General features: G+C 38.9%; 2 protein-coding genes and 1 long non-coding RNA gene across 5 annotated transcripts in view; 1 reads left to right on the top strand and 2 right to left on the bottom strand.

Annotated features, from left to right (window-relative positions):
* The window catches only part of LOC100536192 (protein NLRC3-like), a 122228-nt gene that overhangs the window by 69536 nt on the left and 28567 nt on the right, over nucleotides 1–24125 (top strand). The gene's annotated exons all lie outside the window — the stretch shown is intronic.
* LOC137490987 (uncharacterized) lies at nucleotides 1232–7807 on the bottom strand. 3 transcript variants are annotated; one of them, XM_073948897.1, is made up of 4 exons: nucleotides 7752–7807; nucleotides 7274–7423; nucleotides 6880–7000; nucleotides 1253–3302 (listed from the first exon to the last, which is right to left on the bottom strand). In XM_073948897.1, exon 4 carries the CDS (start codon nucleotides 3133–3135, stop codon nucleotides 2497–2499), a length of 639 nt encoding a protein of 212 aa, XP_073804998.1. In that variant the 5' UTR covers nucleotides 3136–3302; nucleotides 6880–7000; nucleotides 7274–7423; nucleotides 7752–7807; the 3' UTR covers nucleotides 1253–2496. The 3 variants fall into 3 exon arrangements, with proteins under 3 accessions (XP_068076119.1, XP_073804997.1, XP_073804998.1); XM_068220018.2 differs by lacking the exon at nucleotides 6880–7000 and having other exon boundaries at nucleotides 1232–3302; XM_073948896.1 differs by lacking the exon at nucleotides 6880–7000 and having other exon boundaries at nucleotides 1247–3302; nucleotides 7274–7455.
* Nucleotides 10824–24068, bottom strand: LOC141381901 (uncharacterized). The gene is made up of 4 exons (XR_012402803.1): nucleotides 21328–24068; nucleotides 12207–13453; nucleotides 11667–11983; nucleotides 10824–11310 (listed from the first exon to the last, which is right to left on the bottom strand). It is a non-coding gene; the product is annotated as an uncharacterized lncRNA (long non-coding RNA).

The following is a 24125-nucleotide window of genomic DNA, read 5'->3' as shown; positions in this document are numbered from 1 at the left end:
AGCTCAGAGATTCACAACCTGCAATGGGGTATCCTGTCTACAGGATCCCACGGACACTTCTGCACCCTTTGCCTAAATACTCAAATCATCATAAATTCAAGACAATAAAAGCTTCACCAAGACTCTTGCCTGGTCATGAGTTGATGCGAAGACCATTTTGCCTGGAGTGGAGCATCTGGCAAAGATCTTTTCAAAGTCAAAACCCAAATTAACTGATATAAAGGAGATTGTAAAATATTACAGTGAAATTAAGACCACTTTACCAATCACATAGAGACATTTCAAATCACACCAAACATGAATATAAAGCCACAAGATACACCATATTAAAACTTAAAGATTCGGTGTGAAATGTGAGTGAGCTGCTCTGGTGGAGAAGGTAAAGTCCAGGACAAAGAAGGGGGCTCAGGATGCATGATCGAGACAACCTGAACAACTGGTTTTCTAGCTGATCTTCTTCTCAAATTAGAAAGTTTATTGTTTTAGTGACTGACCATTCTCACGGTCTTGTCTCGTGTGGAGTTCCATAACAGTTTGCAGATTTTAATATTATGGAGAGATTTAGCCATCCTTACATTATTATGTGCATATCTGATCTTAAACTGTAGTTCCACTGTACACTGCAACGAGAACCTCAGTCAATAATATTTATGTAAAACTGAATTTTTGTTGCATCATATGATTATATTTTAAACTTTTTATAAAATCATCAAACAATGTGTACCTAAAAAGCATTTTCTAACAAATAAAAAAGTTCTGTCCTATTGTCGCTAAGTTATTGTTACTTTTTTTCTACTGGATATGTGGTTTATATCTAGTATATATATATATATATATATATATATATATATATATATATATATATATATATATATATTGATTTGTCTATTTGCTGGCTTGCTATCAGAAAACAAACACTAAGCTAGGTTATAAATTAATAAATTCTACAATTACAAGTGATTTGTAATTTGTTCATTTATACCCCATTTTTGTTTGATAATGTTTTCCTATGCAGACTTTATGTGTTGGTCTAATATTTGTATAAAGAAAGATTTAATTTGCATTTACTCATTTAGCATCTTTTATCCTGCGACCAACAACTAATGACACAAGAAGAAACAGACTCAGCCTATTAAAGGTTCAGAGCTTGTGTTTTTAAATGCTAACAAACCTTAAGCCAAGTCCAACAAGTAAAGCCACACAGTATTGTTTTAAAGCTTATTTAATTTAATTTTATTTTTTTTTTAAAAATAACTGTTGCACTGTTGTATTCTCAAGTCAAGTTGTTAAGCTCATTAGCCCCTGTGGCTTTTGTTTTTTATTTATAATATCTTTCACTTAAATTGCTGTTTTATAAAAACATCTACTGGGAAGAGTTGCCATATTTGATATAAAGCTTTAATGGCACAAATGTGTTATTTAATTTAAAGCTTACTTGTTTTTATTTATTAAAAAGCCTAGCTTGATGTGCACTATTTTGTTTTTCTTTTGCTTATTTTATTGTTGTGATTTATAAAGTAATCTGATTTGTTATAAAAGCTTTTCTGGTAAAATAATAATAATAAAACAATAAACAACAAATAAACAGTGTTTAAGTGTCTAATGCTGGCAGCATCATGTTACAAAACTATTCACAAAGATTATTTGATTTATTAAATAACTCATCTCTTATGCTTTCTTTCATGTTATGTGACAAAATGAATGAATGACTCGGATTAACTAAAAGATTCATTAATTCGCTCATGTGCACGTTGTGTAGTGCGAGACAAGATTAGTTCATTTTTCGAGTCCTCTATCGAGTCGTTTGTTCACCACATGAAAGACTACAGCCAAACATATGCATTTATATGCCAATCATATGCATTTAGAGCCAGAAAAAGAATTGATCTGTTCACCTCTCGAGTCCTCGGGTTTGAGTCATTCGTTCATCACGGGCCAATCATATGAGTTTAGAGCCAAAAAAAAAAAAAGAATTGATTTATTCAACTCTCGAGTCCTCTGGTTTGAGTTATTCTGTCACATGATGAACGAACGACTCAAGAACCAGAAGACTCGAAAGGTGAACTTATTATCATGGCTCCTATCAGCTCAGACTGGGTACATTGGTTAAGATTATATGTGACTGTCATTGTAACGTGAACGCACCACTGACATTTAAAGACATGAAGAGGTGAGCTGAGCAAACAGACAACAATGCCTATAAACAAAAGAGCAGGTAAACATTGAATTATTATTTTCTTCTTTTTATAATCTATTTATGACTTATTTGTTGAAGGGATGAGCCTTCTGGGCTAGTTGTAGATGTGTTTGGAAGCAATTCGTAACATTTTAATAATATTTTGGCAAATTGAACCAAATGAACGAAATGACTCGAAAAAAGATTTGTTCATTTCGATGAACGAGACTCAAAGATCCGAGTCAGTAAAATAATCTGAACTTCCTATCACTATTGAGTATGCGAAATTCTGTTGTACGCCACTGCCAAAAGGGGTGGGATTAAACAAGATGATTAGACATGAACGGTTTCTCTCCAGTGTGGCTCATGATGTGTTTATTAAGGTGTGATGATTGACTGAAACTCTTCCCACACTGAGGGCATGTGAATGGTTTCTCTCCAGTGTGGATCCTCATGTGTCTATAAAGGTTTGATGAAATTTTAAAACTCTTCCTACACTGAGTGCATTGGAATGGTTTCTCTCCAGTGTGGATCATCATGTGTTGATTAAGGTGTGATATGTGGTTGTAACTCTTCCCACACTGAGTGCATGTGAATGGTTTCTCTCCAGTGTGGATTCTCATGTGTTTATAAAGGTCTGATGAGCGGTTGAAACTCTTCCCACATTGAGTGCATGTGAATGGTTTCTTTCTAGTGTGGATCCTCATGTGTAGATTAAGGTTTGATTTTTGGCGAAAACTCTTCCCACACTGGTTGCATGTGAATGGTTTCTCTCCAGTGTGGATCCTCATGTGTCGATGAAGGTTTGATGAAAAGTTAAAACTCTTCCTACACTGAATGCATGTGAATGGTTTCTCTCCAGTGTGAATCATCATGTGATAATTAAGGTGAGATGATTGGCTGAAACTCTTCCCACACTGAGTGCATGTGAATGGTTTCTCTCCAGTGTGGATCCTCATGTGAATCTTAAGATCGCCTTTTCTTCCAAAACTCTTTCCACACTGAGTGCAGGTGAAATGATTCTTGTCTCTCCTTTTCAAAATACCATCAGTCTGTAAATTATTTTTTTCCTCAATTTTGACATGATGTTCCTCATCTTTACTCTCCTCTTTCTCTTCAATTAGGTCTGAAAAAAAAACACTAGTTGTTATCAAGTCTTAAAAACTCTCATCAAAAGCTGAAAAGTGAAAAAAACACTGGAAACATTGGCTACACACACTGTAATTTTGATGCACAGTAAATGTAAAATAAATCAAATCATATTGTGTTTGGTCCATTAACGTGTACACATTTAAGCAGATTCAATTCAATTAATCTTTATTTATCTACTGCTTTTACAATGTAAATAGTTTCAAAACCGCTTAACATAGACATAGAAGTTATAGTTTATGGATATGCATGAACTCTGCTGACATGGTTCCGGTAGAATATCAGTCAGGTTCTTTATGTCCGCATTGCGCGTTCTACAGCAAAAATTTAATTTTGCGGCGAAACCTAAACGCATCAGAGGATGGCAAAGAAGGGAGATTTACTCTTAAATTGATGAGGATCTAGTGCCAGTGAATGTCCAGCATCATGAACACCATTATTGTTCAGTTCCAGAACCCACAATAGTTTTTTAATACACCAGATCAGTCTGACAGTCTCCGTGAAGAGGTGGAATCACTAAAAGAAGACTGCTTCGATGCTGCTTTTATTGCTGTTATAAGGTTCTAAAGGTACAGTTAAAAAATTATGTACTAGAATTTACATCATTTAGAATGTAATAGGCAAATAACAGTCTGAAACAAATGTGTCAAGCCCAAGTATTTATATGCAAAACCTAATCAGAGTACCCGAGGTACAGATGGGTGTTACGGCCCTGGATTACTATATGAGGGGTGCCAAACACATCGTGTGAAGTACTGCTCATCAGCACCAATCACCTATTGTGCAGTTCTGTACACTGGAGACCTCTTTGGTTACTGAAACAGCTTTGGCTATCAGTAATGAAGATATTTCTACATTAGAAATATTGCCATCACACAGTGTTGGGCAGTAGCGTCGCTGCAAGTAGTGACGCTACTAGCTTATCTACATTTCTCAGTAGTGTGGTGGTAGTGTCACTACTTTTTTAATTAAATAGCTTTTGTGTAGCAAAGCTATTATTTTAGTCAAGTAGCATTCACACAAGCTACATTAACCGATCGCAGAACAATAAGTGACAGTACTGACATTCACGGAGCTGTGAGGCCGGTGTCTAGCCGATGAAACTAAATCCATAATGAGGCGAGAAAGACAATTTCTTTTTCTTCCTGTTATATGGTGGTCAGGATTCTGTTTATCCAGAGTTAGGGTGCTTTCACACCTGTGAATAGATTCAGTTGTTCCGAAACAGAGATTACAAATGTTACATTGTTGCTCTTTGCTCTTGGAGCGGTTCGCTTTCACACTGCAAAGTTTCTAAACGGACTAAAAGAGCTAAAACAAGTCACGTGTGAGTAATCTCTCCTTGGTCAGTGTCAGGGTTTATTTTGCAGCGTCCCGCTAAGCTGTCAGGAGAGGTGGTGGTTTGGTGGTGATTAACAGGGTGCGCACGCGTGACGTGTCTGAGGAGAGATGCAGTGAGGAGAGGTGAGAAGGGTGCGTGACGATGCCTATTTGAGGACCGGGAGGGAGACGCGAGATTACCGGGAGATCATCACTCATTTGCGGGCATCCGGAGACTCGCGAAACTTCCCGCCCTATTCATAACTCTCTCTTCATATAGCCGTAAGCCTATTACATATCCATAAAACACTGTGATATAACTGCGCTCGGATCGGATCGCTTTCTCACTGCAATCGAACCGCTCCAGGGTTCGTTTCAATCGAGCCGAGACCACCTCATTCAAGCGATCTCAGAGCGATTACTTTGGCGCGGAACAGAGCGCAATTGCCCTGTTCACATATGCCAATCGAACCGCGCTAACTGGGCAAACGAGATACGTTCCGAAACAAAAGTGTAGGTGTGAAAGCACCCTTAGAATGACCCAGAGTTAGAATGACCCTGGGTTAACAATTTTTTGCATATCATCAGCATGCTGTAATCCATTTCTTAATCAGCAAAAATCATTTTTAGACTAGTTTGTTGGCCACTTGAAGTCAGTGCAATGCTAAATGTTATTGTTCCACTATAATTTTTGTTTCCCCTCATGTCGTCCCACAGCAACATCATATAGTTTAGAATACTGTACAATGTTTTATAATAATTAATTACTTTAGTGTCCATTTCATTCAGCAGATTTCAAATTAGTGCATAGTGCATTAGTAAATAATTAAACCATTATGATAAATGGAGTTAAAAAGACCTTTTTGAATATAAAGTGGAAAGTTTTATTGAGATGGATTGTTGGTGACTGTATGGGTTTTGGCCAGATTGGGTAGCAAAACATGAACAAAGGAAAATGAAGACTTGTTTAAAAAGATTTAAGACATACAACACAATATTTCAGTAAATTTAGGACTTTTTAAAGCCTGAAATTTAGATTTTGGAATTTACGACATTTTAAGACCCAGCGGAAACCCTGTTTAAAATAGTCCTGGAAATTATAATAACAATGATGTAATTCTAACTCAAATACTATCTGTGAGAACTAGCAACAACTTCTAGAAACAACTTTAAACCCATAAAGTTGATCGAAAAAAGGAGAATTGTGATCAACGTGACATATGCAAATGGAAAGTACTAAGCCAACACCCTCACTGTAATAGCAGATATCTTCTATGGCAGGGGTGTCCAAACTTTTTGGGCCGAGGGCCAGATGCAAAAACAAATGTTGTCCCGGGCCAAATTTTACATACATCACACAGACATGCATATATATATATATATATATATATATATATATATATATACATTTATATATATATTTATATATATATGGATGGATGGATGTGTGCGTGTATGTTATTAAGAAATTATTTTATTTTGGTCGTCCAACTGTGTTTCTAGAAAGTCTTACGTTATTAAAAAACTTGAATCTTCTCTGGGCAAATTACAGTTGCAACACTCATCCTTTATAAATTCTCCTTCAGTGAAGGGTTTCCTGTGCTGTGCGATTAGCTGAGCTACCTCATAACTAGCCAAACTGCAAAAAATGCTTTTCTTACTTAGATGTTTTGTTGTCTTGTTTTGAGTCTAAATATCTAAAAAATCTCAAAAAATTGTCTTGTTTTGAGAAATGAAATGCTAATATTTTCCTTAATATGCCATTTTTTCCCTAAAACAAGCAAATTAATCTGCCAATGGGGTAAGCAAAATAATCTTATGTCAAAAGAAAAAACAAGATTATTTTGCTTACCCCATTGGCAGATTATTTTAGCTTGTTTTAAGGAAAAACTCACTTAATATTGGCATATTATTTCTCAAAACAAATTAGAAAATTCTCCTTTATTTAAGATTTTTTAGATATTTGGACTTGAAACAAGACAAAAAATATAAATAAAAATAAAAAAACATTTTTTGCAGTGCAGTGTAGAATTTTCTTGCACTTTAATAGCACAAAAAAAACTGCTGTTGTTGAGCTGATAGGGCGCTGCTAATTGTTTTACTTTCTGATCTCATTCGGCACCAGTGTAAGAGCTAAAGGCCTGATGCTTTGTTTCTGAATGTCTTTTAATATTATATTCCTTCATTACTGCAACTGATTTCTGGCAAATTAAACAGATACATTTCCCGCTGACCTCTGTGAAGAAAAATTCTTTGCCCCAACGTGACTGAAACTTCTTGCACTGACTGTTGATTTTCCTTTTTCTTGGTGCGCCATGGCTCGCCAAAATGTGATTATGCCAGTGCTTAAGGACACTTTACAAACAGTAGGAGAACAAGAAAAGCAATAACCTTAAGAAGGTAGAGAAAATAGGAGACTAATAATACATAAAATGAATGACAAAAGACATGAGAAGAAGTAACGAAAGAAACTCATTCCTGTCTTTCAATGAGTGCTCATGTGCATTAAGGAGAACTAGGCAGCACACATTTAGAACTGCAAGATGGATTAAATTAGTGTTCTTATTATTAAAATATATCTGAATGAGGATCAAATGACTGAGTTGGTCTTTGAGAATGAAAACCAACCTGTTTGTTCCTGCAGATCTTCCTGTTTGACTGTGAATGTTTCTTCAATCTTCACATCTTCACTCTCCTCTTTAATAAACGCCATCTTTATAACAGTGTGGAGATCAGTCGCTTCAGCAGGAGTTTTTCTCTGAGTTTAGACACTTTATCCTGTTTAAAATTAACAAAACAATAAAAATGTCCTGTTTAAAACAAAACAAAATAACTTCTCTTCAATACTTGCTTCAACAGTTTCTTTATATGAGAGTAATTAACAAAAAGAAATCAGGTAAAGGAAAAGGTAATTAAAATATGTATTACACACATTTCTGTTAACTTATTCAAACAATAGACCTTCATTACTGTGAGTAAAATAGTACTACGTTGTATAAAGGGTTAAATAATATTGTAAACAGCAGGGTCATAATTTAGCATTGGATGAAAATCCTGAAACTTTATTCAATCAGTTTATATTTCTGTAAAAGTTTTAAACACAAACCTTTCTCCAGTTGAATTCCAGCGCAGGAGCGGCGCAGCCTTATGACGTCACACACCACGCCAAAATAAAAGTCTTTTTTGTTTAGATTTTTTTGCCACTTACTGTTGCAGTCATGACTTATTGATACATTTCTCCCTCGTTTTCCACTTTCTACTATATCTGCTCTCTCTCTCTCTCTCTATCACACACACACACAACGAGAGAGGCACAGATAAACAGTATTTGAAGTTGATCAAAACCTTTAATCTAAACTTTTTAAAGACAATTTTGAAAAACTTTTTTTTTAATCCACTTTATGATGACTTGCAGGTCTAAAACACATTACTATTAATATCCAAATGTCATCCTTGTAATTATGACATCTACTTTCCTATTTCTACAACTTCATAGGCTATATTTAGGGTTTTAGTGCAGTCTAGGCACTCAGGCATTGTCTGCCACCTGAACTTTGCTCATCTTCAGAACACAAATGAAGACACTTTAGATGAAATCTGAGAGTCCCGAGATGCTTAAAGTCCAGAAAAGTAACCAAAAATAAGTGGTTCAATTGTAATGGAGCCCCATCCTTTAAATGTCCATATAATGAAGCTCATTGACTGTTTGAAATAAAACTACAGTCCTGAGTATTTGTACATTTATGTGAAGATCTGTAATCTAATTATTTACCTTAATCTGAAAAAATAAAACAATGTTATTAAGGTGTTTAACTTGAGTTGCTTCCAACATTTCCTTCACTCCTCCAGTACAATGAACAATGTAAAGATTCATTAGCAAATTTACTTTAATTTGAATAGAAGTAAAGTTGGTTTTATATTCAGATATTCAGACATTCTCCTTAATAATATCGTTTCAGAAAAGTATTCATTGCAAATACTAAATAGGGAAATCATATTAGCAGCAAATGACTATCAAAGGACAGCATTGTTCACAGTTAAATAAACAGTGTTAATGCTGTTTTCAAGTCATACTGCATGCAAATTCCGATCGAATATTTAAAGTAACATGGTAAACAATATAGAGACTTCTAAATGAACGAATGTGTGAATATAAAACCAACTTTACCTCTATTAATTTGAAGGACAATAAGTGTTTATGTTCCCATTCATTTGCATAATGATAAAAGCTAATTGACAATAGAATTAGGTGGCTCAATAGTTTGCAGTATTAGTGAAAACAGAAGTTGAATACTTGAAAACTTTTACAACCCTTTTATATAAAACCTTTAATATTTCTTGGCCGTGACCTCAATTCCGGTTTTTAGAAATTAACTTTTAAATGTAAATTTATACATCTATAATTTATTTTACATGGCCAAATGTTGTGCATTAGGTAAGGTAAGAAAATAAAACATAAATACATATATTCTGACAAATAGAAAAAAATAAATTAAGAAACTCTTAATTACATGTCAAAATAAAACAATATTTAATACTCAAAAATTTGAGTGGGTTATACTTACTTCAACGCCAACTGCTGTTTTAAAAGCGCAAAGAGATCAAACTCTTTTTCTACCTTGAGGTTCATCCGTAGCAGGTTTCAGGGGACAACTTTTCATGTGTTTCCAAAGGCTGAGTTTGCCATACAGCCCCTGGCAATTAACACAAAGAATGAAGTCTTTTATGTTTTTATTTTTTTTTTGGTCGGTAGCACGCAATCATTTGCCCATGCCCTTGTCTTGCCACATTGGTGTTGTGTGCAAAGTTTCCCCTTTTTCAAAGTATGTTTAACTGTACTTGCTATTGCTTGGATTTTTTGGGAAATGCAATAGCCTTTGCAACCTCCACCTCATTGCGGTGAACAAACTCCAGGTGTCTTGCATTTTTGAAAATGGCTTAAAGCAATAAAGGCAGTACTGTTTTTTGCTATATGATTTGCATTTTGGTCTTGGTAATGGCATTGATTGAACAAAAGTGCTTTTGTCAGAAGACGCGTCTCTGTTTAGTTTGACATTTCATCTTTTTTGATGCCATTTGTTTACCATATTCATCATTTGCTTCTGAACTGTTTTCAGACTTGTTTGCAGAGACACTACCATTTGACTCATCTGAGCTTTTTTAGGGTATGTAGTCATCATCGCTGTAATCTGTAAGATCTGAACCATTGAAGGCACTTCCAGAATACTGAATAAGAAAAATGATAAGTGCAGTCTTTAATTAAATATTTTAGAACATATGTAATACAATGCACAGATTTCAAAATTAAACAGATTTTTAATATTACCACTTTTTAATAACAGTTACCTGTCTATTATGTCAGTCTTAATGAGTGCATCTGGAAGAGAACAACAACAAATAATCAATTAATATAGTAAAAGTAATGTTGTATAAAAAGAATCACGATACAGTCTAACTGATACAATCCAACTACATCAAACAACTCAGCATACTCTGTTTTTATTATAGACCTGTGACTGCCCGTTGTACAACAGAAACAGATCTACAGGCTACCATCTGACTGAATAAATACTACCTTTATTTCAATTAACACCGCATTAAGGAGGTTTAAAACACTTAACATTAATACTAATATCTATGCACAAACTAATTTCAAGTACTAACCTCTCCTAATAAGTGCGTCTCAGATGTTTGTGTTGAACTCACAGGAGTCAATAAAGCACAAGGCACAGGAGAAAATAAGGGTTCATCAGGACAGGAGGAAGATGATGTGAGTGGCACTTGGTCAGGTAAGGAAGAAGATGACGTGAGTGTTGCTATTGCAGGTGATGACATTGCTCAGAAGAGTATGAAGATGTTGTGAATGTTGCAGATGCAGGTGATGAACGCTGCTCAGGAGAGTATGAAGATGTCGTGAGTGTTGCAGTTGCAGGTGATCAGAGGTGGAAAGAGTGATAAAATATTCTACTCAAGTAAAAGTACTGTTACTTCAATAAAATTTTACTTAAGTAAAAGTAAAGTTACAGGTCTAAAAAAATCTACTCAAGTAAAAGTAAAAATTAATTCATTAAAAATGTACTCATGAATAAAAAGTATTGAGTAACTATTTATTTTAACACCTGTTGGGGGGTAGATAAGGGTTTTTAGTGTAGTTCAAAAAAACAAGGGGGCATTAATCTCCAATAAGTACTTTTTATTTGAAGGAACAACTTTACAAATTAAAAAAAAAATAGAATTAAAAAAATTATTATTTCAAACCTTTGACAGGTCATTCTGCCTAACAATTTAACAACTGGGTGCCCATCTTTATTCTATGAACTTTCTGTTTAGTTTTAGCAACAACTGGTTTTCGAAATTAGAAGAGTTCATCCGTGCTCGCTTTGCGTTGAATAAAAGTCCAGCACAGCTGAAGAGACGCTCACAGGCAGCTGAGGCAGGAAGGGCAATATTGAGTTTGAGAGAAAGTTTCTTGATGTGTGGAAATGACTTCAAGAGATCCATTTTGTCTGAGACACAGAAAAGGTACTCATCTAACTCCCCTGTACCTTGTGACCTTCTGAACTTCATTGAGGAGAAGAAATCATCTTCATCTGATGAATGTTGTCCGTCTTGCTCCACTGCTACCTCTGCCATTTGGTCAAGGTGTTTTCTTATATACACCAGTCCTGTTAAGTGACAAGACACACACACATAAACATAGTGCAAACACATTAGGCATGCCAATTAATCTATTTTAAAGCAAAATTGCAATTTGAAAAGGTGCGATTTTCAAATCACAAAAGCTGCAATTATTTCAATTATTACTATGGCAAGGGAGGCGAGCACGAACAATTTAAACGATTCAACTAAAGTTACTTAAACAGCAGACAACTGTTCAAACTTCATCTCTGCTCTGCTTCTCTCTGTTTTTCTAAACACAGAATTCACTTAACTCTCCTACAACACTGTTAAATAATGAAGTAAATAAAACAGATTAAAAATTAACATCTGGTTACACTATATTAAAAAAAAAGAATTATACCTGCTTCTATGACATCAGTCTTCTCAGTCCAGGTGTTCTTGAACTTTGGCAGAAGTATTGCTGGAGCAATAAATTCAGGGTCTTGGATCATCCCACCAAAGCACTTTTGGATGCCATCCTGAACTGCTCTGATAAGGGGCAGACACATCTTGGAAGATGTCTCCAGTCTGCAGAGATTTATTTGTAACTGGAAAATCACGGGCAGGAGCCACCCCATGTGTGTGTTGTTCTCTGCCTGAAGGATATTCAAAGCCTTTACCACAGGTTTCATTACAGTGCAGTACTCCGTCAGGAAAACTATTTCAGCTGGACTCAACCTGTACAACATAAAAGGCCATGCTATTATTTATTTGTAATCAAAACAGTTAATACATTTCTTGCAAGAATAGGTGTTGAATGTGTAGACAATTCTAAAATGTATTTACAATTTTACACAAGTAAAAAGGAAAGAAAGAAACAGTAATATTGGCCAATGATTTTCATTTTTGTTATTATTTCATACTTTATAATTATCCATAAAACAATAATAAAAAAACTCACATTTTTACTTTGAATTCTTCACAGACATTTCTGATAAAATCCTCGCCCATCTCTTCTATGATCCTTTTGATTCTCTCCACAGCCAATGGATGAAAACTCCAGGAGGTTTGTACAGCCCACTTGGAGCTGACCATGCAGGTCGTTTGGAGCAGGCTCCGATTTCTATTTATACCTTTCTCAGTCAGGTAACTTCCTTTTCAGTAGTATGAGCGTCTGCACTGTGTGGCATATTTGCAGACATATAGCAGAGAACAAGAGCAAGAACTGTGATCCAGGCTCTGAGACTTTCTCTTCTCTAGGAGGAGGTTGCAAACGTTAGAGTTATTTTTGTCAGAGCAGCTGCAGCACACCTGGGTGGAGGCCCACAGCTTGGCTTGAGGGCAACCTTTAGCCAGGCCTTCCCTGGTGTTTTTGTGGTTAGGATTCAGCGCTCTCACCGCTGTGGCCCGGTTTCGATTCCTGGTCTGGGAACTTCCTTTTCACCTCCATGGTGAACTTCGAGCTGTGTTGCCGATGATCTCTTCACGTAAGCGGCTCTGAGCGCAAAAGATGTCCTTCGAGCCGCACTGTAAGACGTAATAAGACGCACTCTGGCACAGACATCCAGTCTGCACGCTGGAATACAAGCTATTATCTCATGGTCGAGACGCAGCTTCAAAAATTAGTTTCAAACCGGAAGTACGAATGTGCTTGAAATAACGTAAAAACAACCAATTTACACTTTTTAGTGAAATATAGGTGTCCTAATAGTGTTTCTAGCAGTGTGGGACACATATATGACTGTCAACAGCTCAAAAAATGTGTTTTGGTGTTTCGTGACCCTTTAAGGTACAAATGGTAGAGAAAATACACACATGAAAATCTTACTTTGTTTTTCTTTTAACTAAGTATATTTTTTATATGTTTTGTCTCAAATTATTTTATGTAGGACACAAATGCCTCAAATGCAGCTTTAACATCATTGGAATAAATTATATTTTAACATATTCAAATGAAAAAGTTTACATATTAAAAAGGAATAATTATTTACAAGGTTACTTTTATATCTGCATTTTTATAAACTAAAGCAGTTTTGTCCCAAACCTTTGAAAAATAGTCCATGTTGTCTTTATATTTTTATTTGCTTCGTTTAATACTGATTTTACTTTATGCTTTCAAAATATGTAACTATGCAGTTGAAGTGATATTGTGCTATTTTGCTACATAGTAGAAGTGAACTAGTTTTGTTTTGTGTTAAAGCACTAAAACTTAGTGTAAAAGGGGGCACTCAGGGGTAGACCCTCGACCCCTAAGACTAACCCAAAGATGGTCTTCCCAATGGTAAGTATTCAACTTAATGGACAGTGACAAGCAGAGTAATCACGGTTCAAGCAAATCTCAATTTTATTTCTTACATTTACTATTTAAAACATTGAGCTCAACATCACAATAAAAATGTTGCCTTAATTACACAGTGTTCCTAGTAACAAAAACACCAATTAAGGACACCTTCCCAACTCTGAATTCATAAGCGCTTAAAGCATCATCCCCACAAATGGACAGGTAGATGGATCAATGTGTACCCGATATCACTCTAGAACACCATACATTTAGCCAAAAAAAGGAAATAGACACAAAAAAAATCATAATAGACAAAATCAATACAATACCCCAAAAATCCATACAACCATAAACCCACCCACAAATGGCATAAACCGAATCAATAAAGCTAGTTAGGTGGTGATTCTAGAACACAACCACAAAAAAAAAAAATACATAGCAATAAAAAAACATTAAACAATATCAATACAAATACCAGGAAGACTATACCAATATAAATCCCACCCGCAATCAACAAAAATGAAATTGGTAATCAGTTGTTATTTCTTGGTTATTCAATGTGTCCCACTCCAGCATATAATAAAACCCAAATAGGAACCACTATGTAGGACCCCTAGATGTTGAAAACAAAATCATACACCCCAAACAAAAAAAAAATCAAAATATAGTAAATCATATACACCACAAACCACACAATTCAAAATATCACCGTCACACCACCCTTGGTTCCGATTGGGCAATACTAAGCAAATAAGTTAGTGTCACATCATCACTACAATCATAACAACGACACCAACTTCTAAAAATAATAATCATAAACTAATAATAATGACAACAGCAACCAAAGCAACCCATACAAAGAAAAAAAGAAAAACAAAATGGAATAACACTTCGTACAAAATCACATCACTCAAAGCAAATAACAAACACACTAGACTAACATGGTTTCCGACGGCAACACTCGTAGATGGTTTGAGGACCTGTATAAATCATACAGCGAGCGCGCATGAATGAGGCAGCGCACATGAATTGGCCAAGGAGGATGGAGTCCGAAGCGCTTGCGTCTGATGTCCACACACGCACGCGTAGGAATGCCATTCAGAATAGGGCCAGATGCCACTTAAATTACAGCAAAGCAGCAGCTAGCAGACTCTGCAAAACAACAACATTCCTTAAAACTCTTTTCCCTTTTTTTCTACGTTTACTCTAACACACAAAACTTACCTTTGGAATAAACTCTACATTACGCACATAAATTGGCCGCACATAATCAGGTTAATTTCAGACTGCCACCACTATCCTTAAAAGAAAAATACACTCATGTAAACTTAATAATCCATTCCATATTACTCACGGTTTCTAACATGCTCTACTCACTGGAGGGCTAGTGGAGAGACTCCCATCAACCGGTCCAAACAACAAAATGCCAACCCGAGACGGAGCGCGCACCTGCTCATGAAAAAGCCTTGACGTGATTGGCACGCAACGCACGCACCTAAAGGGTCCGCCTACCACAATCTACCCGGGCTTTTCAATCATTGTCCCAATGATTTAGCTATAACCAAGGGCGAAAAGTCCTACCATACTCTTGCTCCGAGGGATTCCCAGCCTGTACCAATAAACTAGCCGATACATTACCAGTCACTGCTTTGGGCAAATGATAACGATTAGAATGCTTCCCTGCAGTCACTCTATTTGATCTCCGTAAACTCTCCATCCCTTCAACAGAGGGCCCCCCAACTGGTACGTTATGTACTGGGGCCAAGGAGGAAACCTCACTAGATGTTTTATCTTGGCCTATTAGCAACAAATCATCTTCCGAAGAAGTAGGTCCCAGAGTTTTAACTACAACCGCTACAGAATCGTCAGCACACTCGCATTGTCCAGAATCCTGATCTAGTAACCCTAAATCAATGTGGTTAGTCGGTTGTACAGTGGTAGGTGCCAACTTTAATAAGGACCTATGTACATGTTTAATCCGGGAAGGCTCTTCTAAAGGAGAAATGCTGTACACCTGCCCCCCATCCCGCGGGGCCCTCACTATCTTATACAATGTGGTCGACCAGTGGTTTTGAATTTTATTTCGACCCCGAACTCCACTTTCACGCAACTGCACAATATAGTTCTCCATCAAAGGTTGACCCTTCACTGTCTGATCGTACAGCGTCTTCCTATAATCTGCTGCTGCGTCCAGCCGGGCTTTCACTCTTCCATATGTGTCTCTTAACCCTTCTTGATGCTTTGCCACCCAATCTTCCACATTACCCATAACCGGTTCTTCAACCGCAGCTAGCAGAAAATCTACCGGCAACCGAGGGTTCTGACCAAACATTAAAACATGAGGAGACTCCCCAGTTGAATGGTGGCAAGTGGTATTATAAGTAAACACCACCTGTGCCAAGTGCGAGGTCCAAGAACGTTTCTGTTCAGGTGGAAGGGAACGGAGCAGATCATGCAGCGTGCGATTAAACCGTTAACACTGTCCATTCCCTTGTGGATGATATGGGGTCGTGTGCGTCTTCTGGATTCCATAAAGTTGACATAATTGAGCAATCACCGCACTTTCAAAATTCCGCCCCTGGTCAGAGTGAATCCTAGCCGGCACACCCAGTTTATAAAACCATTCTTGGACCAAAACACTAGCCACCGTGGTCGCCCGCTGATCCCTTGTTGGCACCGCTAAAGTGTATTTAGAAAATACATCCGTCATAATTAGAACATGCTCACGCCCATCACTAGATGGTTCTAATAACGTGAAATCAACCGCCAATATCTGATTGGGCTTGGATGCCAACAAATGGCCCATGGGGGCACGTGCTGGTGGCTTGCTAGACTTCGAAATGGCACACTGCCAACAATTCTGGCAGCGTTCCTGCACATATGCACTCATACTTGGCCAATAACACCTACTGCGAATCAAGTCATAAGTTCGATCTCTGCCCTGATGACCATGCCCATCATGCAGCTGCTGAAATACCTCATCCCACAGCACCTCTGGTAGTACTAATTGATCTATCTCCTCCCCCCCGTCAGGGAGCTTCAGTTGCCGATACAACAATCCTCCCTTTAAAGCCAATCTTCCCCATTGTCGTAAAAGCTCCAAACCAAACTTTGACATTAACTGTCGCTCCGCCTTTGAGGGATACTTCTTCATAGAAAAGAACCTGAGAAATGGCCCCACTGTTGGATCACCTGCCTGCATTTGCTGTAGTTGTTCTCTGGAATACAGTGGGAAGACAGTAATAGCATGTTGCTCTGCTCCTACCAAATCACCTTTTTCCCTCTGACAATTGTCAGCTGTGCGAAGCCTCTCAGGTAGTGGTGTACCCGACAATGGTTTCGACCTCCCAGAGGAATACTGTCTTGACAAGGAATCAGCATTTCCATTTACACGGCCAGGGCGATACTTTATCTCATAATCAAAAATCTCCAACTGGGACACCCAACGTTGTTCGGTTGCACCTAACTTGGCGGTACTCAAATAGCTCAATGGATTATTATCAGTATAAACTGTGCAGTGATGGCCCAGGAGATAATCCTTGAACTTTTCTGCCATTGCCCATTTTAGGGCAAGAAGTTCTAACTTCATAGAGCTATAGTTCTCCATATTCCTTTCTGTTGGCCTAAGCCCTCGACTAGCATAGGCCACTGGCCGCAACTTACCACCCTGCTCCTGGCTAAGCACTGCACCTAACCCTAAATGGCTAGCATCCACATCAAGCACGAATGGCTTAGAAAAATCAGCATATGCCAAGACAGGGGCAGTTACCAACTTATTTTTAAGATACTGGAACCCCTCTTCACACTCTGGGGTCCAGCAACTCTCCATTGGTTTACCTGACCCCCTTCTTTTCTTTGTGCCAATCAATTCTGCTACCAAGCGATGGAGAGGGGCAGCCAACTTTGCAAACCCCTCTACAAATCGACGATAGTAGCTTGCAAACCCTAGAAATGATCTTAGATCTGCAACATTGTTCGGCCGCTTCCATTCTGCCACTGTGCTTATTTTACCTGGGTCAGTAGAGACACCCTCCCTCGAAACAACATGCCCCAAGTAATGTACTTCTTGACGGAAAAAACAGCACTTATCCAATTTTGCTTTTAAGCCCTCTTGTTGCAGACGGCCAAACACCAACTCCAGCCGTTCCAGGTGTTGGGATACGGTGGACGAAAAAATAATAATATCGTCCAGGTACAACAACAATGTTTGGAACCGTTGATCCCCAAACATCCGCTCCATCAACCTTTGGAACGTGCTTGGGGCATTGCACAGCCCGAAGGGCATCCGATTAAATTCAAACAGCCCAAAGGGTGTGCAAAAGGCCGTCTTGCTCTTATCCTGCTCTGCCACTGGAACTTGATTGTATCCACTTACCAATTCTAAAGTAGAGAACCACTGTGCTCCCGAAAGGGCGTCCAGAGTCTCTTCTATGCGAGGTAAGGGGAATGCATCCTTTCTTGTTTTCTGATTTAACTGCCGATAGTCCACACACAATCGTATCTTACCATCTTTTTCTTGACCACCACTATTGGGGAAGCAAATGGACTACTACTTTCCCGAACCACTTGACTTGCAAGCAGTTGTTGAACATGCTCTTTAACAGCAGCATAATCAGATGGTGGAATACGGCGATACCTCTGCCGTACGGGGGCAGGATCTATTAATGGGATCTCGTGTGTGATTAAGCTAGTACAACCTAAATCACACTCGTTACTTGAAAAGACAGATCTAAACCTAGTCAACAGATCCCTTACCTGACTCCTTTCCTCTAGGGAAAGATGCTCTAATTCTAATCCCTTAATTGCCTTACTCACCTCATCAATTTCCCCAACTTGTGACGAGACTGTGGCGCACAATTCCGGAGCTGAACCTGGACAAGAAACAATAATATTCCCTGGCCAATTAACCGGCTGAGCTGGACACAACCTTCCCACCACTACTCGTGGTTGCAACAGAACATCATGCTCACTAATATTGACCAGAGGAATTCTTGCAATGCTCGCTTGCACTGAAACCAGTGATATGGAGGCCAATACACCCGATGGAAGTGGGTTCCCCTCATCTAAAGGCTCATAAAGGGCCATAGACAAGGCTCCACAGTGTGCAGTACATGTAACCGAAACAAACTGTAAGGAATTGGCTGGAATACGAACAGCTCGCCTCCCCCTAACACGAACCAGTCCACCGGTAAATTCTGGCCTCCCCGAACCATCAGCTTGGCAGTACTGCATTGCCATCTGCCATGCTGGGGCTTCCTTAACTATGGGGAGATCAAACAACTCTGTCCCATGTTGATTAAACAGCTCTCGGAAGCACTCTCCTATCACATTCATTCCCAATAAGCCTGGCAGCCCTGAAGTTGTAAGGCCCTGAACAGGGTCCTTCACGATCAAGACCCCTTTCTTATGAATGACTCTACCCAATATAACAAAATCCAACTCCAGATATCCTACAAACGGAATAACTGAACCATTAGCAGCACGAAGCTGCAACCACCCACAATTATTTAACCTTTCCTTACCCCAAGGCTCAAAATGTGCTAGAAAGAAACTCTCCGTGATCGTTGTTACCATAGAGCCAGTGTCCAATAAACATGGGACATTAACCCCACCCATGTTAACCATAACCGAAGGGCACTTACCCAGAAGGGTAGAAGGCGATTCATTAAGGGGGGCAAGAACTGCAGAGCCTGGTACTACCCCTTCTGAACTGCGGCTCGTCAGTGCAGAGGGTTGTAGTTTTCCGCCTGTCCATCACGTGCAAGTACATTACTACATACGCGGGCCTGTTGGTCTTTGGAGTAAAGCTGCGCTGACGTACAATTCCGAGCAATATGCCCAGGCTGATTACAACGCCTACAAATAATAGGTCCTTGCCGTCTAGCATAACCGCCTCCCTGTTGGGACTGGAGTTGCTGTAAACTTTGAGTAAGTAAATTAAGCTGTTCTTGCTGGGCTCTCATCATTTTCTTTATCTCCATTAACTCTGAGGTGTTAACATTAAGTGACTCAGAGGAAACCATCTGTCCCTGTACCCTATACTGAAGCGCAGAGGAAACTGGGACAGAATTACTTCTCTCCCTCATCTCATAGTGAAATCCCTCTTCCACCCACCTAATGGCTTCTTTTCGAATATCCAAAAGAGTAAACGTAGGATTTAATCTAACATGCCGTTTAAGTTCCCGTCTCAACCCACTATCAAGCACATGTTCTACAAACTGGTCTCGAAGTAGGACGTCCGAATTAGGTATACCCCCTGGAGCCTGTTGGACTACCTTCTCCATTAGGGCAAACAGAGCATGTGAATACTCCTGTAGGGATTCCCCCTCTAGCTGTCTCCGAGCAAAAAAACTTTGCTGTAAAGCAATATAGGACTGTGGGTATCCATAAAGTTCTTGTAAAATCAAAAAGATTTGCTCTGGGGTTTCCCTATCCTTCTGGGCTCTATACTTAATTTCATTCTTAGCAGGACCCCCCAAATGATCAATCACAAACAAAACCTGCTCAGCTGAAGGCAAATGTCGACCCTTTAAGCAAGCCTGGATCTCCTCCACCCATTCAAATACACTGTCTTCACCCCTTCCACTAAAAACACGACACTTCCGTTCCCTAGGAACGTAGACTATCCGTTCAACTATGGGACTAGGGGCAGGAATGCTACTCACAGTCGATGAAGCTGTGGCTGCTGCAGCTTGACTCGACTGTTGTTGATGCAACCGCTCATTCTCTCCCCTCAGTGACTCCACCTGCTGTCGCAACTCCTCCAATTCCTTCTCCATACTTAGCTCTTACCACCAAGTAAAGGAAGAGGAAAACAGAAAACACAAACCCCTACAAATCACACGACTGAACTCACCAACTGCCAACTGCTGCTTTGCTGTAAAACAACGAGATCAGAAAATAAGATACAACGCACAATAACAATACCACACACCGAACAATATGCAACAAAAACTGGTAGGCGAGAAAGAGAAAAAAAAATTCAAAATATTCACCGTCACACCACCCTTGGTTCCGATTGGGCAATACTAAGCAAATAAGTTAGTGTCACATCATCACTACAATCATAACAACGACACCAACTTCTAAAAATAATAATCATAAACTAATAATAATGACAACAGCAACCAAAGCAACCCATACAAAGAAAAAAAGAAAAACAAAATGGAATAACACTTCGTACAAAATCACATCACTCAAAGCAAATAACAAACACACTAGACTAACATGGTTTCCGACGGCAACACTCGTAGATGGTTTGAGGACCTGTATAAACCATACAGCGAGCGCGCATGAATGAGGCAGCGCACATGAATTGGCCAAAGAGGATGGAGTCCGAAGCGCTTGCGTCTGATGTCCACACACGCACGCGTAGGAATGCCGTTCAGAATAGGGCCAGATGCCACTTAAATTACAGCAAAGCAGCAGCTAGCAGACTCTGCAAAACAACAACATTCCTTAAAACTCTTTTCCTTTTTTTTTCTACGTTTACTCTAACACACAAAACTTACCTTTGGAATAAACTCTACATTACGCACATAAATTGGCCGCACATAATCAGGTTAATTTCAGACTGCCACCACTATCCTTAAAAGAAAAATACACTCATGTAAACTTAATAATCCATTCCATCTTACTCACGGTTTCTAACATGCTCTACTCACTGGAGGGCTAGTGGAGAGACTCCCATCAACCGGTCCAAACAACAAAATGCCAACCCGAGACGGAGCGCGCACCTGCTCATATAAAGCCTTGACGTGATTGGCACGCAACGCACGCACCTAAAGGGTCCGCCTACCACATTAGTATTAGTGGGACCTAACTATTTTGTTAATTACTAAATGCCCACAGAGCATGCTCATAGGACATACTTCTGACTCAGATAGTATACCTATACTTCGCCCATTGTGGCTATATACACTACACTTTGTGTGGACTTGCTATGGGCCCACAGTGAACTTCTGTTTCGAGTGGGCCAGCCCACAGTTTGGTCTAGCGACATTGTATATGTTTTTGGTATAGACATGTTAGTTTGGGAATTTGTGCACTAAAACTGTACACTTAAGTACATGAAGGTGAGCTTAAGCAAACTGCATTAAACATTCAAAACTATTGTATAATAGGCTAAGAGAGACAATAGAAAAGCATATCTTAATTAAGATATAAATTGGATCCCATTAAAATATTGTAGAAATTATCCTAAAGGATTTTTATGTATTGTACTATAAAACAATCCTATAGGAATGGTTGCAAAATATGATCAAAATTCTAATTGAATTCAGAAGTCCACAACATGTTCATTAACTGAAAACACAGCTGAAGGTGCTACAATTAACATATAAACACCCTAGACAGCACATCACATCACCACTGCTTTTTCTGTGACAGACACAGGTCTCATCTAGGAATCATACCACGAGACCAACAAGCCCTGAAGAAGTCCTCAGCAGTGCCAAAAAAAATTTCTGTGAAACTGGTCCAATCTACTTTTTGTTCATGTTGTTTTTGTTACGTGCGTCAGCAACTCCCTGGATGCATATAACAGTTCACAGGCAGTAAAAACGGCCCAGTGGCCTAATGGATATGGCATCACCCTTCGAAGCTGGGGATTGTTGTTATTTGCACACACCAGATCGTCTGAAACCAATAGGGATCCTAAAGTGCTGTTTTCTGAGTTACAACAGCTTCCTGAGTCATACAACAGATATTGCAAATGCTAGTATTGGTCCAGTGGCCAAATGGATAAAGCATCACCCTTCGAAGCTAGAGTTTGTGGATTCAAGTCCTGTTTGGTTTGTTGGGTTACTTTTAAGTTGTGTGAAAAAATCCTGACTTGTCTACTCAAAGCTTAGGTGTGAGGATCTGAGCACAATAGTTAGCTTCGAATTCTCAGACTTGCTGCACACTTCAATTAAGATTTTTGCTTGAATCTCACTGTCACGTTAACAAACTAAAAGGTTCCGCTAAGCTCTGGTAATGGAGATCTTGACTTCAAGTACCCCGTGGCTCTCAGCTAACGGTCTCATGTTAGGTGGATGGTGATGAAATGCAAACAAGAAAATAGCTGCAGAAAGGTTGTGATTTCAAGTTAATGAGAGTGGCCTTGACTGGAATTCGAAACTCTCAAGACCAGTCACATTATACACTAGAACCATACCCCAGAACCAATGAGACAAGAATGTGAATGATTGCAGAAAGAAAATGTTTGGCCATTAGTTCTTATTTGACGGAATGCAAACTGGCATCAAGATTCTAAAGTGCAGTTTTCCATGCGGTGGCATCTTGTTGAAGGCATACAAGAGATACTTGATTGAAATTAGTGACATGGCTCAGTGGCCCAATGGATAAGGCATGAGCCTCCGGAGCTGGTGATTGTGGGTTTTCCACTGAATGTTCATTAAAGAGCCCATATTATACATGAAATAGGGTCATATCTTGGTTGTAAGGGTCTCCAACAACAGTCTAATATGCATGCAAGGTCAAAAAACACTTTCATGGTCTTATAATCTGCATTTATTTTTACCTAATTATCCCAGCGACACCCGTATGAATCGTCCAGTGATTCATTTGTTCCCAAACCCCTCCTTAGCGCGAAGCTAATCTGCGCTGATTGGACCAATGACAGCCTGTTGCGATTGGTCGACTGCCTTCAGTCAGAGTGAAATGTCAAACAGCTAATCAGCAATATAAAAGTAATCATAGTTCATACACGCTCGATAGTGTAGGCGTGGATTTTAGCTGCCAGTGGGTCAATGTAAATACAGTCGATGGACTTGAAAATACAGACGTCTATCTATTTTATTGAGCAAAAACACCAAAAACTGTCGAGGAGATCAAATAGCTTGTCTCACTCTGCTCTTTTCACAGACACAAACACACACACACAAACACACACTACCCTCGTCCACGGAGCTCCGTAAACAAAGCAGCACGCGTTGCGTTTTTAACGTGACTTTGCACGCGATAAGAGAATATAGCCAGTTAACCTCATACAGTACACGCGGTTACAAGTAACAAATCACAACTAAATACTTTTGCAAGCCAGAGTCAACAAGGCAACAACTTTAATCGCACGTACTTACGCTTGAGAAATGGAGGAAGAAACCCATCCTTACGTCCATCAGTAAGTTACTCTTTACTGATCCTTCCTTTAACAAACGCTGATGAAGTATTCTTTGTAGCATGTAGTTTCCAGAAGTTTCCAGTAGTTTCCAACTGCTTGGCTATAATGCTGATGTTTCATCTTTGGGTAGAGACTCGATAATATCCATCTGCAGTGTGACTTCAATCAACCGGCATGTTTGTGTGCGTGTGTTTGTGGGTGTTTGTGTGTGTCTGGGTTTCTGCGTCAGAGGGCGGGGCCTCAGGTTTGAAATCTCCCGGGTTTGCGCATGCACGTGAATAACTTGGTTTTGTTCGTACGTCATGGCGAAACACCTAATGACTCGGTATCAAGGCGACTCGTTTGAAGCACTATGAGTCGACTCTTTTATAGATGAATCAACCGTTTTAAACACTGTACACTTACAGATTTAAGCCTTAGCTGGATACTTCACTTCACTTAGAGCTGTGTTACACACTACATGGTAGTTTTCAAAA

Source organism: Danio rerio, chromosome 4, assembly GCF_049306965.1.
Source record: "Danio rerio strain Tuebingen ecotype United States chromosome 4, GRCz12tu, whole genome shotgun sequence".
NCBI classification, from domain to species: domain Eukaryota; kingdom Metazoa; phylum Chordata; class Actinopteri; order Cypriniformes; family Danionidae; genus Danio; species Danio rerio.
The sequence above is the reverse complement of the archived record's forward strand: the minus strand, read 5'-3'. Positions and strand labels throughout refer to the sequence as shown.

Excerpts from the sequence above, each read along its gene's own strand:
- LOC137490987 (XM_068220018.2), bottom strand. The coding sequence starts at position 7,358 with ATGGCGTTTATTAAAGAGGAGAGTGAAGATGTGAAGATTGAAGAAACA. Across the intron at positions 3,303-7,273 it reads AGATCTGCAGGAACAAACAG|ACCTAATTGAAGAGAAAGAG; the intron begins GTTGGTTTTCAT and ends TTTTTTTTTCAG.